This window comes from Gracilinanus agilis, chromosome 3 (genome assembly GCF_016433145.1).
Source record: "Gracilinanus agilis isolate LMUSP501 chromosome 3, AgileGrace, whole genome shotgun sequence".
NCBI lineage: Eukaryota > Metazoa > Chordata > Mammalia > Didelphimorphia > Didelphidae > Gracilinanus > Gracilinanus agilis.
The window spans coordinates 31,926,318-31,941,708 of record NC_058132.1 but is presented as its reverse complement, the minus strand read 5'-3'; the positions used below and the strand labels follow the sequence as shown (position 1 = coordinate 31,941,708).

The 15,391-nt window shown below is 48.2% G+C and overlaps 2 protein-coding genes across 2 annotated transcripts in view; one reads left to right on the top strand and one right to left on the bottom strand.

Annotated features, from left to right (window-relative positions):
* The window catches only part of TMEM52 (transmembrane protein 52), a 14,533-nt gene extending 8,297 nt beyond the window's left edge, over positions 1-6,236 (top strand). The window contains exon 5 of the mRNA XM_044668642.1: positions 5,513-6,236. Coding sequence (XP_044524577.1) covers positions 5,513-5,793 — 281 coding nt within the window. The 3' untranslated portion in view covers positions 5,794-6,236. The remainder of the gene's footprint in view (positions 1-5,512) is intronic.
* Positions 6,237-8,109: 1,873 nt separating this feature from the next.
* On the bottom strand, positions 8,110-14,130 carry CALML6 (calmodulin like 6). Its single transcript, XM_044671224.1, has 5 exons — positions 14,085-14,130; positions 10,720-10,894; positions 10,137-10,281; positions 9,673-9,773; positions 8,110-8,233 (listed from the first exon to the last, which is right to left on the bottom strand). Exons 1-5 carry the CDS (start codon positions 14,085-14,087, stop codon positions 8,187-8,189), a joined length of 471 nt encoding a protein of 156 aa, XP_044527159.1. The 5' UTR covers positions 14,088-14,130; the 3' UTR covers positions 8,110-8,186.
* Positions 14,131-15,391: the final 1,261 nt, after the last annotated feature.

Genomic DNA, 15,391 nt, shown 5'->3' with positions numbered 1-15,391 from the left:
TGAATGAATGAATAAATGAGAAAGTATTCCATAGGTCCCTACTATGTGCTACTCACTGTACTAAGTGCTGGGGATACAAATACAATGAATGAATGAAGGAAGGAAGGAAGGAAGGAATGAATGAATGAATGAATGAATAAATGAGAAAGTATTCCATAGGTCCCTACTATGTGCTACTCACTGTACTAAGTGCTGGGGATACAAATACAATGAATGAATGAAGGAAGGAAGGAAGGAAGGAATGAATGAATGAATGAATGAATAAATGAGAAAGTATTCCATAGGTCCCTACTATGTGCTACTCACTGTACTAAGTGCTGGGGATACAAATACAATGAAGGAAGGAAGGAAGGAAGGAAGGAAGGAAGGAAGGAAGGAAGGAANCAAATACAATGAAGGAAGGAAGGAAGGAAGGAAGGAAGGAAGGAAGGAAGGAAGGAAGGAATGAATGAATGAGAAAGTATTCCATAGGTCCCTACTATGTGCTACTCATTGTACTAAGTGCTAGGGATACAAATACAATGAATGAATGAATGCATGAATGAGTGAGTGAGTGAGTGAATGAATGAGTGAGTGAGTGAATGAATGAATGAATGAATGAATAGGCATGTATGAACACCTACTGTCTGCCTGGTGCTGTATTAAAAGCTGGGTAATGAAAAAAAGAATGGAAACAGTTCCTGCCTTCAAAGACTTCTATTCTGCTAGGGGAGACTACATGTCCTTTTTTTTAACCCTTATGTTCCATCTTGGAATCAGTACTGTGTATTGGTTCCAAGGCAATGGGGGTAAAGTGACTTGCCCAGGATCATACAGCTAGGAAGTATCTGAGGCTAGATTTGAACCCAGGACCTCTTATTTCTGAACCTGACTCTCAATCCATTGAACCTCCTAGCTGTCCCCCATCACATACATCTGTTGTTGTTCAGTCTTTTCTGACTCTCCATGTCCCCATTTGGGGTTTTCTTGGCACAGATCCATACCCAAGAGGTTGGCCATTTCCTTCTCCAGCTTATTATACAGATGAAGAAATTGAGGCAAACAGGGTTAAGTGACTTATCCAAGGTCCCACGGTGACCAAGTGTTTGAGTCCTGATTTGAACTCAAGCCCTCCTTTCTCCAGCCCCAGCACTCTATCCATTCTGCCACGTAGCTCGCCTCACATGTATATAAGATGTAGGCTTATGCAAGTCATATAAAACCAAACCCAAAGGAAGCGTAGAGGGAAAGGAACAATCATCCAGGGACAGGGTGAGAACTGAGAAAAGTCTCCCATGGAAGATGGAGCTTGAGGTGAGCCTGGAACCTCGGAGGCAAAGATGAGGAGGAAGAGTTCTCCAGGAAGCAGAGCCAGCCTGTGCCAGGGCTCAGAGCATCACGGGGGAGGACCAGAGTGGAGAATAGAAGAGGCGGGTCAAAATGGAGCAAAGCAAGCAAACGGTCATCACCCACAGCGTGCCGGACACTTTGCCAGGAAGACAAAGACCAAATTAGCCTATCCCTGCCCTCAGGGGGGTTACATTTTGCTGGGCTAAGTCAAAACAGAATTTATTTTTTAACTTTCTTTCCTAATTCATGTGAAAACAATTTTTAACCAAAAATGTATCCAAGATAACTACAAAATCGTTTTGGACCTGGAGAGATCTCGAATAGCGGAGCCATAGCATCGCAGCTAGCGCCGGCAGGGCCTTTGGGAGCCATGGAATCCGCTTCCCTCATTTTACAGACGAGGCACCCGAGGCCCAGAGAAAGTAAAGGGATTTGTCCAGGGTTACCCAGCTGGCAAGTGTCCGAGGAAGATGATGAACTCGGGTCTTCCTGAGTCTCAAGAAATAATAATAACAATAATAATAATAATAATAATAATAATAATAATATGGATTTGGAGGAGAAGGCTCTCGCCATTGGGAGATGCTGAAAGGCCTCAAGTTGGAAGTGACTCCTAGACTGAACCCTGAAAGGAATTTAGCTGGGAGGCTCAGTGGATAGAGCACTGGACCTGGAATCAGGAAGATTCCTCTTCTCAAGTTCAAATCCAAGCGTATACCCTTAATGTGTGCCCCTGGGCAAGTCACTTCACCCTGTTAGCCTCAGTTTCCTCATCTGTAAAATGAGCTGGAGAAGGAAATGGCCAACCACTCTAGTATCTTGCCATGAATGGTCGGACACGGACGAAGCAACGACAACCTCTACACTAATGAAGGAGTCTAGAACGGGCCCCAAATAGCCACAAATCCTCAAATGCCCGTAGAGCGTAGATCTGCCTTTTTGGAAGCTGCTTCTGTTTCCTGGGAGAAAGCTCTCCTCCTTCCCATAGGCAGGGCCATTCTTTCTTGCATTTCATCTTTCAGTTCTGAGAGGTAGCCCGATGGGGTAGATAGAACACTGGAGTGAAATCCTTGGGAGATCTGAGTTCAGATTTTACCTCAGGCGCTTAATTATCACTCTGGCCCCTTCCTTTTCTCTCAGCCTTATTTCTTATCTGGAGAATGAGGGAATTGGGTTAGATGACCTCTACGGGCCTTCTAGCTCTCAGGCTAACAGTACTAACAGGGGGAGGAACGATGAGTCAACTTCCTTTTTTCCACTCCAAGGGGAGCCCCTTGATCTGGATTCCAGGCACTGAGTGGAAGAGTCAAAGGTGGCGGCCAGCTCCTAGGCGGGGCCTTTTCTGGGCTGCTCTCTAAATCCTTAGCCTCCAAGAGATCAAGAGTTAGCAACAGCCATTGTACCTCCTGGGTAATCATTAGTGAGGGTTACAAAGCCCATCCAGAGCTTTCCTCACTCACTCTCCCGGAAGGAGTAGCCACAGAGATCTGTGCTCGACTACATGGAGCAGCTAAGAGGCTCAGTGGATTGAGAGCCAGGCCTAGAGATGGAAGGTCCTGGGTTCAAATCTGACACTTCCAAGATGTGTGACTCTGGATGAGTCACTTAGCCCCCCTTGGCTAGCCCTTACCACTCCTTTTCCTTGGAGTCAATGCACAGTACTGATTCTAAGACAGAAGGTAAAAGTTATTTTTTTTAAAATCAGCCTATAATGTGCTAAACTAAGGCAGCCAGGTGGCATGGTGGATAGAGTAAGACCTGGAAGTCAGGATTGTCCTGACTTCAAATATGACCTCAGATACTCAGAAACTGAGCGCCTCTGGGCAAGTCACTTCGCCCTGTTTGCCTCAGTTTCCTCCTCTGTAAAATGATCTGGAGAAGGAAATGACAAACCGTTCCAGTATTACTGGCAAGAAAACCTGAAATGGGGTCACAGAGCATCAAACACAACTGAACAACAATGACAACACAAAGCTAGCGTTCAAAGTGAGATTCAAAGCCGGGGCTTCCTAGTCACAGCTAGGTGACTCAGGAGATAGAGGCCAGAGACTTTGGGTCAGATTGGCCTGAGTTCGAATTCTGCTTCAGCACTTGCTAGCTCCATGACCATAAGCAAGTCACTTAACCTCTGTTTGCCTCCGTTTTCTCATCTGTCAAACAGGAATAATAATAATAAAACCTACCTGTGAAGATCAAATAAAGTAACCTAAAGAGGGCTTCAAAAACCATAAAGCTGTCTTTGTTTGTTTATCTTTAAACCCTCACCTTCCCTCTTAGAGTCAATACTGTATATTAATTTTGCAGACTGTGGGGGTTAAGTGACTTGCCCAGGGTCACACAGCTAGGAAGTGTCTTCCCATCTCCAGGTCTGGCACTCTAGCCACCTAATTGCCATCATCATAATCATCTTCATCATCATCATCATTATTATTATTTTAAAAAGGAAAACTATGGGATTCCTTTATAAAGTAGAGAGCTGGGAACCTTTGAAGAACCCTCTAGCTTTAACTTTATGACTCTGCGATTATATATTATAGATAGACAGACAGATAGATGGAGAGAGAGAGAGAGAGAGAGAGAGAGAGAGAGAGAGATATGGATGGATGGACGGACGAACAGATAGATAGATAGATAGATAGATAGATAGATAGATAGATAGATAGATAGATAGATAGATAGAGAGATAGATAGAGAGATAGAGAGATAGATAGATAGATAGATTATATAGGGCAGTGATGGGCAAACTTTTTAAAGAGGGGCCAAAGGAAAAGCAATGCTCCTCTGTCAGTCTGTTTCTAAGGCAACTCTTTTGAAGTTTCATTGTATTGTAACCTACTCATTGTATTTGTCAGATTAGGAATAATGTTGCTCGCAGGATAGAACATTTCAGGGGGCCACATCTGGCCCATCACTGATATAGGGGGTTAGATTTAGCTGTAACAGTTCAGACCTGGGAGTGTTGGACCTGGAGCTGGCAAGACCCAAGTTCAAGTTCTACTTTTGATGCTCACTAACTGTCACTATGTCATATGTCACTGGTTTAATATTGGAAGGGTCTCAAAGACCATCTATCTGAGTCCTCATTTGGCAGCTGAGAAAACTGAGGTCCCAGAAAAGTGAAGAGATTTACCCAAAGGTCCTCAGTGTCTGAGCTGGGATTATGTGACTTGGCCAATGTCTCAAGGCTGGACGCTAGAACAAACATGTATTTAGTTCTTGCTGGGCTTGGAGCCCTGTTCTGGGCAATAGAGGCAATAGATAGGAAATTTCATCAAGGCTCCCAGTACCATGGACCTTGGATTCTAATCTCGCTAGCTTGCAGCCTAGTAAACTATAATATATACTATATATACTGGGACATGACAAGCGCATGAGGGAAAGGGGAAGGACCTGAAATGCTCAGCGAAGGTCAGACGAGGAGGTCGTGCTAGTTTTTTGAGGAGCAGAGTATCAGGGCTTCATGTCGGAGGTGTCTTTTAATCTGGGCTTCCCTCTTCCCCCTTAGAATTTCTAGCTTCCTAAAGCTCTGCTCAGAGGCCACCTACACACAGCCTAGGCTGATTCCTCTACCTCCACCTCTACCCTGAAATTAGAGTCCTAATATCATAATTTTAGCACTAGAAGGGACCTTAGTCATATCATCCAACCCCTTCATTTAGTAGAGAAGGAAACTGACTTCCAGAGAAGTTATGAATCGACCTGCCCAGAGTCACACAGGTATTAAGAAGCAGACTCAGGATTCAAACCCAGGACCTCTGACTTTAAATCCTATGCTTCTTTTCTCCATGGCACTACACTACCCTTTAAAACCTTACCTTCTGTCTTTGAATCAATACAGTGTATTGGTACCAAGGCAAAAGAGTGATAAGGACTAGGCACTGGACGTTAAGTGACTTGTCCAGGGTCACACATCTAGGAAGTGTCTGCAGCCAGATTTGAACCTAGGACCTCCCATCTCCAGGCCTGGCTCTCAATCTATTTAACCTTCTAACTTCCCCTGCTTGTTGCTTCATTGACATAGTAGGTGTATAAAAAAGGTTTAAATGAAGGAAAAGGTAATTATGAAGCATTTACTACTTGTATAGCACCTACTATGTGATAGGAATACAAAGACTCCATGGTCTACTGTGTCCCATCTTGACCCCATAGCATGTCTCTAACTTATTTTCCTCTTTTTCTCTAGCTTATAGCTCTGTGCAGTACCCCCTGGGCCCACCTCTGCCACTGGCATTTCGAGAGATGGAGTCAGGCACAGTGTCCCCTCCTGCCTACAGCCTGTATGCCTTGGAGCTGCCCCCATCCTATGAAGAAGCCATTAAAATGGCCAAACCAGACTTGGAAGGGGCTCCATCCTCCCAGAAGGCCAGCCTGAGCCCAGAACAACCTGACCCCTGTGGGAATGTCCAGCCCAGGCAAGAACCAGGGCCAAACCCCTTCCCAGACTGTGAAGAGCCCCAGCCGTAGCCTACGGGCAAGAGGGGCTTTGGAAAGAACTGCCCCAGGAACCTTGAGGAGCAGTGGTCCCCAGGAGAACAGCCGAGGTAGGGAGTGGATGGATGCTGTCTTTGATGTCCCCACCTCCGGCTTGGGGCCAGCTCAGTGACCTTCACTCAGAAAGGGATCCAGTGACACCCGAGTGCTCTGGTAAAAATAGCAGATGGCCCTGATCAGCCCAGGCCTCTCCCCTGAAGGGGAGGAACGAAATGTCCCGGGCTCCACTCGCCTGACGTCATTGGGAAGAGAGAGGGCGCTCGGGCCCCCCACCTGGGGACTGTCAGTTCTGCTCAGGTCAAACCAGGTCAAGGAGGAGGAGGAAGACCTGTCCTCCCATAGCCCTTCTCCCTGTAAGTCATCTAGGAATTGTCCAAGACTGTAATGCAGTTACATTCTGCAAAAGAGACTGTAGTGTGGGTACAGTCTACAGAAGAGACTGTAACGTGGTTAGTATACAGAAGAGACTGTAATGCAGTTATAGTCTACAGAAGAGACTGTAGTGTGGGTACAGTCTACAGAAGAGACTGTAATGCAGTTATAGTCTACAGAAGAGACTGTAGCGTGGTTACATTCTACAGAAGAGACTGTAGCGCAATTAGTCTACAGAAGAGACTGTAACGTGGTTAGTCTGCAGAAGAGACTGTAATGCAGTTATAGTCTACAGAAGAGACTGTAGTGTGGTACATTCTACAGAAGAGACTGTTACGCAGTTACATTCTCCAGAAGAGACTGGGCTAAAGAAGACTGTCTGAAGGGAAAGGTCCCAAGCCCACTCAGGGGGGCTGGGGCTGGGGCTGGGGGAGCATGCTTCTGACACCAGCAGAGATTTCCCTGGCTACAGTGGGAAGGGGCTTCCCTGTCCCCTCTCCCAGGCTGGTCAGATGTGTGCATTGTGGGGTGGGAAGGGACGGTGAGTTTGGGTCCTAGCTTACCCACCAACACAAGCTCTCTGAGCCCTAAGAGACCTTCAGACACTGTTTGCTTTGACCCGGACCTGAATAGAATAGGACTTTCCCCTACTACAGTGTACCCAACAAATGGTCATCTGGCCTTCAGTGAGGGCATGGGGAGAGCTCATTACCTCAGCAAAGTCATAGGAAGATTTTCTTTGCATTAATGCTAAATTCACCTCTTTGTAACCCCATCCCATAGCTCTCTGGGGCCAAACAGGGCAAGTCTAATTGCCCCTCCCAGACAAGAGCGATTCAGAAGCTTAGAGATAGTGATCATGTCCCCCACCTTCCCCACTCCAGGGCTTTCTTCTCCAGGGGAAAAGTCCCTTATAGGGCATGGACTCAAGACCCTTCACCCTTCTGGCTGCCCTTCTCTGGACTTTCTCCCCATCCTGAGTCAACTCAGCCTTTCCCCTTCCTCAGGCCACTTGAGGAGGTGAAAGCTGCCTCTGGGGACATTGTGGGACCCTGGGGGTGTGAGAGTGGAGAGAGCAATGAGAAGGATTCTCCTGGGTCTGGCAAACTCAGCCTGGTGCTGTCCAACACAGACACAGAGGTGTGGGCCGCTGCCAGAAGGACCATAGGACTCTAGCAGGGTTAAGAGTAGAGGGTCCAGTGGCAGGAAAGAGTTCCCTGCATCTGGCTAACTCGGGCCAATGCCATCCAGCATTAAGGTAGAGGTGGGGGCTTGGGGAGCCATAGGACCCCTGGGGATTTAGGGGGGGTAGGGGTGGGAGGAAGGGTTCCTCCTGTCTCCTGCTTGAATGGACTGCTCCAGTCTGGTCTGGGATCCTTCTGTGGTGTTGTCTGCTTTGATTTCAATGGTTTTTGGAAGGGAAAATAAAGTTTTGGGGTTTTTTTCTTGCTCTGACTGAGTCTGGTGTAAGTGGTCCTCGGCCTGGCTTGGATAGTTTTGGGTCTTCGCTGTATTTCTCTCACTGAGCTCTCAGGATAGATAAATTGACTTAGCATTTAAGCATTTACTCAATCCCAGGAATCGTGTCAGTTAAATTCTCAACCAGTTTTGATTTGTTGGTCTTCCCTCCCCACCCGGGCCCAGGGGAGGAGGAGGTCTTCAGGGAGGGGATGGGAAGGCCCCACAGCTGATGGAATCCTGAAATGAAGTGGGGAGAGGATTGGGTGGGGAATGGGACCAACTCCTGTGACAACAAGTTGGGGCTTCAGCCCACGGGGAGCTGTTAGCAGAACGTAGAGGAGGGTTGAGAAGTGGGGTAGTTGGCACAGAGGATCTGTGGAAGGAGTCAGGGTGCAGCAAAGAATTTCTGAGGCTCTAAAGAAAATCTTTATAAAGACAATTTATTAAACAGGGGTTTGGGGGTGGGGCGGAGAGTATACTGTGTTGATCAATCAGGACTCAGGCCATCCATCCATCCATCCATCCATGCATCCTCACTGGACCAGTTTAAAGGATTCTCCAGTCATCATGGCCACAAACTCTGAGGGCATGAATTTGGGAGTCAGAGGTCCTTCCCATCCCCACAAGAGGCAATAGTCAGTCCCCTGAACCCCAAATCCTCCACACCCATCTCCAGTGACAACGTTGGGAGGGGAGTGGGGCAGGGAGCTGCCCAGACCTGAATAATCTTGTTTGTCCTTCGTTTTGCAAGAAGGCCAATGACATCTCACTGTTGGGAATGGCCTACACCCAGGATGAATGAAAAGCTACTCCAGAAGAGTAGCCCACGATAACCGAAGGACCAAGGGCTGGTGGATCGCCCCATAGAGAGTTCTGTTTGATTTGGGCCTGAACGGCTGGGAATTCCTCCTCGTGCCCCTCAATGCACCCCCGAGAAGCAGTCCCAAAGGGAAGCTACTAGTAACCATCTCCTCACCCAGGCCCCAACAAGGAAGAGGAGAAAGGGTCAACAGCAGAGCTGTTCTTAGAGCTCGAGCTTCCCATCCCAACACTTCCCTCAATACCCCATCCCTGGGGAAGCTGGGAGGAGAGATTGGCTCTCAGCCCAGCCCTCCCAGAGACACAGAGACGAGGGGGAAAGGCAAGGACCGGGACAGAGGGACAAAGGCAGAAGACAGACGGACGATGAGAGGAGGATGGGGATAGGCAGAGACAGAGAGGAGAAACGGGAAGGAGAGGGGAGAAGAATAATGGATAAGAACATGGACAGGAGAATAAATAAAATAAATAAGAACAGGGACAATGAGAGGAGGGAAGAGCAGGAGAGACAGAAAGGAGAGACAGCGGAGCCGGACTGCAGACAAGGACAGAGGAAGACAAAGGGACGAGGAGAGAGATGGGGACAGACCAGAGAGAGAAGGAGAGAGGATAGACAAAGGCAGACAGGGATGGACTAGGAGAGATGGGCAAAGACAAGAGAGTCAGGGACCGGGAGGGAAATGGGAAAAGGACCAGGAGAGTGAGAGGGAAGCAGAGTCAGAAACAGAACTGGGGTGGAGAGACAAGGTCAAAGAAAGAGGTCGAGTCAGAGCGGGTAGATGAGAAAGGGCGGGACAGGTGCAGTTAGGAAGAGAAACAGGGTTAACCTGTCCTTGACCAAACAGGGCTTCTGGGTTCGGGCAGAGGGGCAGACCTCCAAAAAGAATGGACCTACAGCATCCCTCCCTACCCTCCAGTCCGGTTCCCCTGGTTTCCTCCCCTGGAGATCCTCCTGAGCTTCTACTGCCCCCTGCTGCCAGGCTGGCAAAGGGCAGCCTCCCTGCCACTGCCCAAGCTACCAGTTGACGGGGTGGTTACAGACCCTTATTCGGGGGAGGGCAAGAGGCTGATCCAGGACCAAAGTTCCCCTGGAGATGGGCTATTCTGATCAGTGAGCCTTTTTAGAGGAGGGGCAGAAGAGGCAGGGCTGGAGCCTAATCTTGGGCCCTGAGGACAGTGGGGGTGGGGGAGCATGCTTACCCTCGTAGTCAATGGTTCCATCTCCATCTTTGTCAGCCTCCTTCATCATCTGCTCAGCCTCCACCTCATTAAGAGGTTCCCCCGCGTTCATGAGCACGTACCTGGCACAGGGAATCCCCCAACCCTGACCAAGCAGAAGCAGGCCCACTTCCTCCAGGAAGGCTTCCTTGTTGTCCTCCCCTTCTCCCAGAAGATGCAGCTAACCCCAGTGGCTAAACAGGGTTGACCCTGACAGCTGCCACAGTTCAGCCTCCTGGCAGTGAGGGCTGCCCCTTAGACTGTGCCCCACCCCACCCCATTGCCATGTTTCCCCCTCAGCTTGGGGGCGCCCTAAAGCACAGGGTTTCCCCTTTGATTTCTTCCTTCAGACCTCCATCCCGAGTACCCGTGAGACTGAGCTCTCACTATACGACCACCCCACACCAGACGGGCACATACACACACACACACACACAGGCTCTCACTTGAGTGTGTCCCAGTCTATGTAACCTTTGGCCTCCTTGTCAAAGACCTTGAATGCCGCCCTCAGTTCTACATCTTGGTTTTTGGCCTTCTCGTGATAAACGCCCATCAGTGACAAGAAGCCATCACAGTTAAAGGTGCCTTTGTCTGAGAGGAAGAAGAAAAGCTCCTCAGAAGAAGGCGGGAGGCAGCTTTTAGGGGCCCGTGCTCAATGCAGTGGGCCCAGAACTTCCATCTCTCCTGCCTCCGATTAGGAATTTTCTGGGGCTGAGGGTTATCTCCCTCTTTCCCTAGCTCCCCCTCTGCAGGCCGTGGGATCCCTGAGGGCAGGGTCTGTCTCCCTCCTCAGATAAGGACAGGAGCTGCCTCCTCCACCAGACTGGGGAGTCCTCAAGGCCAGGGGCTGTGTCCCAACCCCCCCCACCCCACTGGGAACTCCCTGAGTGCAGGGTCTGTCTCCTTGTAGAATGGGCATTCCCCAAGGGCAGGGACTACCTCCTCCCTTAGACCAGAGGATCCCTAAGGGTCAAGGGATGATGGGATAGGAATGAGAGGGCCGGTGGGTCCGCAGCCCAGCATCCTTACTGTCCTTGTCCACTTCCTTGGCCATGCTCCCCAGTTCGCTCTTGGTAGGGTTGATGCCCAGTAGGCTCATTAGTCTCTCCAGCTCACTGGTCTTCACCAATCCGTTGCCCTCCTCATCAAACATCTCGAAGACACCTTTGTATTCCTTGATCTGATCGGCTGAGAGTCGGTCCGTCTACAGGAACACAAGCCCCACGACCCTGTTTATGGTCACGGAACTGTTCCCCCATCTCTGAGGCTTCTTTAGCCCAGGCTCAGAGGCCAGGTCAGGGACCGGGCTTCCAGCGTCCTCTCTGGGGCTGAGAATCTCTCTAGGCCACATTTTAAGGGCTCCTGACCCTCTCTTTGAGAAACGGTGCTTCCCATCCAAGGCCAACTAAACAAGAAGGGATATTTTAAGCTTCTACTAAATGCCAGGCACTGTGCGAGGTGCTGGGGATACAAAGACCCTAAAGGAGCTTCCATCCCACCACGGGAAATTCAACCATCCCTCCCACTGCAGCTTTGTCCCATTTGTCCTGCTCTATGGTGGACCCAGGCATAACTGGAGGCAGCCTAGAGAGGCCCTAGACAAAACCTCCCACTGGGGAACCCAGGCCCTACTTCTATGAACCTCCTTCTACTGCCCTGGATCCCATTCATAGACTCAAGGCATCGTAGAGCTGGGAGGGCCTTGGAGATGATCTAGTCCAACCCTTCTCGTTTAAAGATGAAGAAACTGAGGTACTGAGCACAAGTGACTTGCCCAGGATCCAAACCCAAAGAAGCAGCACTGGTTCCAAAGTCAAGGGTCAGAACCTTCCAAAGGGGAGGAGGCTGCCATCTCTACTCCCTAGACCCTTCTCTAGGTCAGTTAATATCTTTTTCTCTCTCTTACTCCCAGCAACCTTAATGATTTTCCCTAAAAAACAAGGAGAAAGAAATCCAGGGGGCACCTGGGCAGCTGGGTGGCTCAGTGGATTGAAAGCCAGGTCTAGAGACAGGAGGTCCTGGGTTCAAATCTGGCCTCAGACACTTCCTAGCTGTGCGACCCTGGGCAAGTCACTTGACCCCCATTGCCTAGCCCTTACCACTCTTCTGCCTTAGAACCAATACATAATATTCATTTTAAGATGGAAGGTAAGAGGAAGGAAGGAAGGAAGGAAGGAAGGAAGGAAGGAAGGAAGGAAAGAAGGAAGGAAAGAAGGAAGGGAAGGGAAGAAAAGAAAAGAAAAGAAAAGATAAAGAAAGAAATTCAGAGACAGAGAGCCCCAACATGGACTCTTCTGTCTGATTCCAAGCATAATCCTGGTCTCAAGAACTCCCGGCTTCAGAAACTCAGCTCCTCTCTATTATCCATAGTTATTAATGGTCTTCCCATACCTGCTCATCTGCTAAACCCATCTCTGCTAACAAACAGAATGAGCTCCAAGAAGACAAACCATAACATCAACCCAAGAGCTTTTCTGGATTATTAATTATCATTATCGTCCTTATTAATTCCGTTTCTAGATTATGCATGCTTTCAGCTTCTCCGTTCTCTTTCATTTGCTTCTTTCCTCTCTCTCTGCCCCATCGGCTACAGATGGGCTTAACATGTAGACAATTCCCAGATCGAGATATCTGGCCCCAGTCTCTCTGCTAAGTTCTAGTCTCACATTACCCACCAACTGCCCACGGAACCCTGTACCAACGTCTACCTTAATGCATCCAGAAAAGAACTCATTATCTTTCCCCCAAAGCCCGCCTCTTCCTGTTTTCCCAGTTTCTATGGAAGATAGCTCAGTCTTTCCAGGCACCCAGAGACCTCAGCGGCAGTTCAGTGCCATCCCCCCCCCCCCAGCACCTCGTATCCCTCGTATCCCTTCTATTAGAGGCAGCTAGGAGGCCACAAAGGAGAGAACGCTGGGCCTGGAGTCAGGAAGGCCTGAATTCAAATCCCAGTTCAAACATTTACTAGCTACGTGACTTTCAAAGGAGACATTTATAAAGTTATGTGCCTGGCATACAGCAGGCACTTGATCCACGTACATTCTCCTCTGTTCCCTTCTCTTCCCCATATCCAGTCACTGGCTTACGATGCCAAACCTTTGCCTCCATTCCCTTGCTCACAGCCACTCTCCTAGGGCAGGCTCTCATTATTCCACCTACAGTAATTACCAAAACCTCCTAATTGAACTTCCAGTTCCCAGGCTCTCCCTTCTCCATTCCATTTTCCACATAGCTGCCAAAAAGGGTTTCCCAATGCTCTGACCATGTCACTCCCCTACTCAAGGAATTCTGTGGTTCCCAATTGCCTCTGGAATAAATTATCCCCTCTCCTGCTTCACTACCTGGTTCTATCTTGCCTTTCCAGTCTTGTTCCCCATTATTCCCCTTCGCTCCCTCTACACCTCAGCCAGACTGGCCTACTGCCTGATCTCCTCAAGCCCTTAGTGCTCCCTTAAAGGTGAGAGAGCATTCTGTCTTGGAATTCTCTTAGCCTCTTAGAAGCTGCAACATCCTTCAAATTTCTGCTTGCTCACAACCCAGTGACAGAAATGCTTTAGAAAAACCACACAACTCTTACTTTCTCTCTTAGTAATAACTTTAAGATAGTAGAGTAAGGATAGACAATTGGGGTTAAGTGACCTGCTAAGGGTCACACAACTAGGAAGTATCTGATGCCAGATTTGAACCCAGGTCCTCCCAACTCTGGCCTCAGATATATCTTAGCTGTGTGACCCTGGGCAAGTCACTTAACCCTTACCACTCTTCTGCCATAGAATTGATACCTAACAGAATCAATTCTAAGACAGAAGGTAAGAGTTGAGAGAGAGAGAGAGAGGAAGGAAGGAAGAAAGGAAGGAAGATGGATGGAAGAAAGGAGGGAAGGAAGGAAGGAAAGAAGATGGATGGAAGAAAGGAGGGAAGGAAGGAGGATGAGAAAGAGAGAGGGAGGGAAAGAAAGAGAGAGAAAAGGAGAGAAAGAATGAATGAAAGAGAAAGAAAGAGAAGAAAGAATGAAAAAAGAGGGAAAAAAAAACAAAGAAAGCCAGAATGCAAGCCAGAAAGTAAGAAAGAAAGAAAACCAGAAAGCCAGAAAGAAAGAAATTAAGTAACTTGATCAGGGGCCCTCAAAGGCAGAACTTGAACCCAAGTGGCCTTTCCACTTCTGAAGTCAGCCCTCTAGCAGAGCTAACCATCATGGGGTCTTTGGCATGTTCTTTAACTTACAATTCTGACATTACTCCCATTCTGCATACCTTCCCCCCTAGGAGCCCCAGCTCTGGCTTCCTCCTCATGCTCTCCATCCAGCCCCAGCCTCTGCTCTGGCCCCAGCCTAGCAGCCATTGCCACTTGGCTTTCCCTGGACAGGATTGCCATGTTCGGTTTACCATACTCACCATGGTCCAGCTGAGTTCTGTGAGGCTGCTCTGGTGTCAGTCTTGCTCGGATCTGAGCTGTATTTTAATCTCTGACCAGGGCTGAGCTCTGACTGCCCCTCTTCATTCCCCTGAGGCTGGGGCATCTTGGAGCCATTTATGGCTTGGGCAGCACTAAGAAGGAGCCCTATTTTTGGACACTCATTCTCTCCATGGGGCCGCTCCCATCTGTCCACTTCCTGTCACCAAGATACCCCTGAATTCTCAGGTACCTTCCCCTTCCTTTCCTGCTTGTAGCTCAGGGTTCAGTCCTCACACCTTGAAACTAAGAAAAGAGCCCTCGGGATCCTGTATGACAGGAAACAGACTTCATGGACTTCTGGGCAGCCCTGTCCTCTCCAGGAACCTTTCTCTATTCCCTCCAGCCTCAGTTTCCCTACCCAAAATAATTTATCCTTGGTTCAATTCAGCAATAAATATTTTTAAACATCTATTTGAAACAAGGCCTTGGGGTGAAGGATAGGAGGAATGAACAAGTGATACACTTTCAAGTTTAATCTATATTATTAAAATTTTCTCTTTGATTATCTTAAATCTAAAACCAAGCAAGACAGGGCAGCTAAGTAGTGCAGTGGATAGAGTGCCAGGCCTGGAATCAGGAAGACTCATCTTTCTGAGTTCAAATCTGGCCTCAGATATATACTGTCTGACCCTGGGCAAGTCACTTCACCTTGTTTGCCTCAGTCTCCTCATCTGTAAAGTGAGCTGGAGAAGGAAAAAGCAAACTATTCCAGTATCTCTGCAAAAGAAAACTTGAAATGGGGGCCTCAAAGTGTCAGAAATGACTAAAATGACTGAACAATAACCATTAAGCCCTGACTTGTAGTGTTTGCCAGTTTCCAAGATATCAATATTCGTTCTGAAAATTTAGCACCTGGTTGTCAAACTGGCTCCCACATGAGGGGTACAAACATAAATCAATTACAAAACATTCCCTTGCCCTCAAGGAGCTGACATTCTATTGGAAAAACACAGCGTGGAGATTGGGAAGTAAATATGAGGTTACTGAAGGAGAGAGAAAGAACACTAATAACTTGGAGATCAGGGAAGGCTTCCTGTAGAAGGTGGCAGATAAACTGAGCATTGAAGAAAGACGAAGTGATAAGAGTTCTTCTGACTTCTAAGATGGTCCAGAGATTATTTACACATCAGTGTGACTTATAAATGTGAGGCCATACTTTCAAAGACTATCTGCCTTTTGATCCAGCCATACCACTACTGGGTTTATACCCCAAAGAGATAATAAGGGAAAAGACTTGTACAAAAAT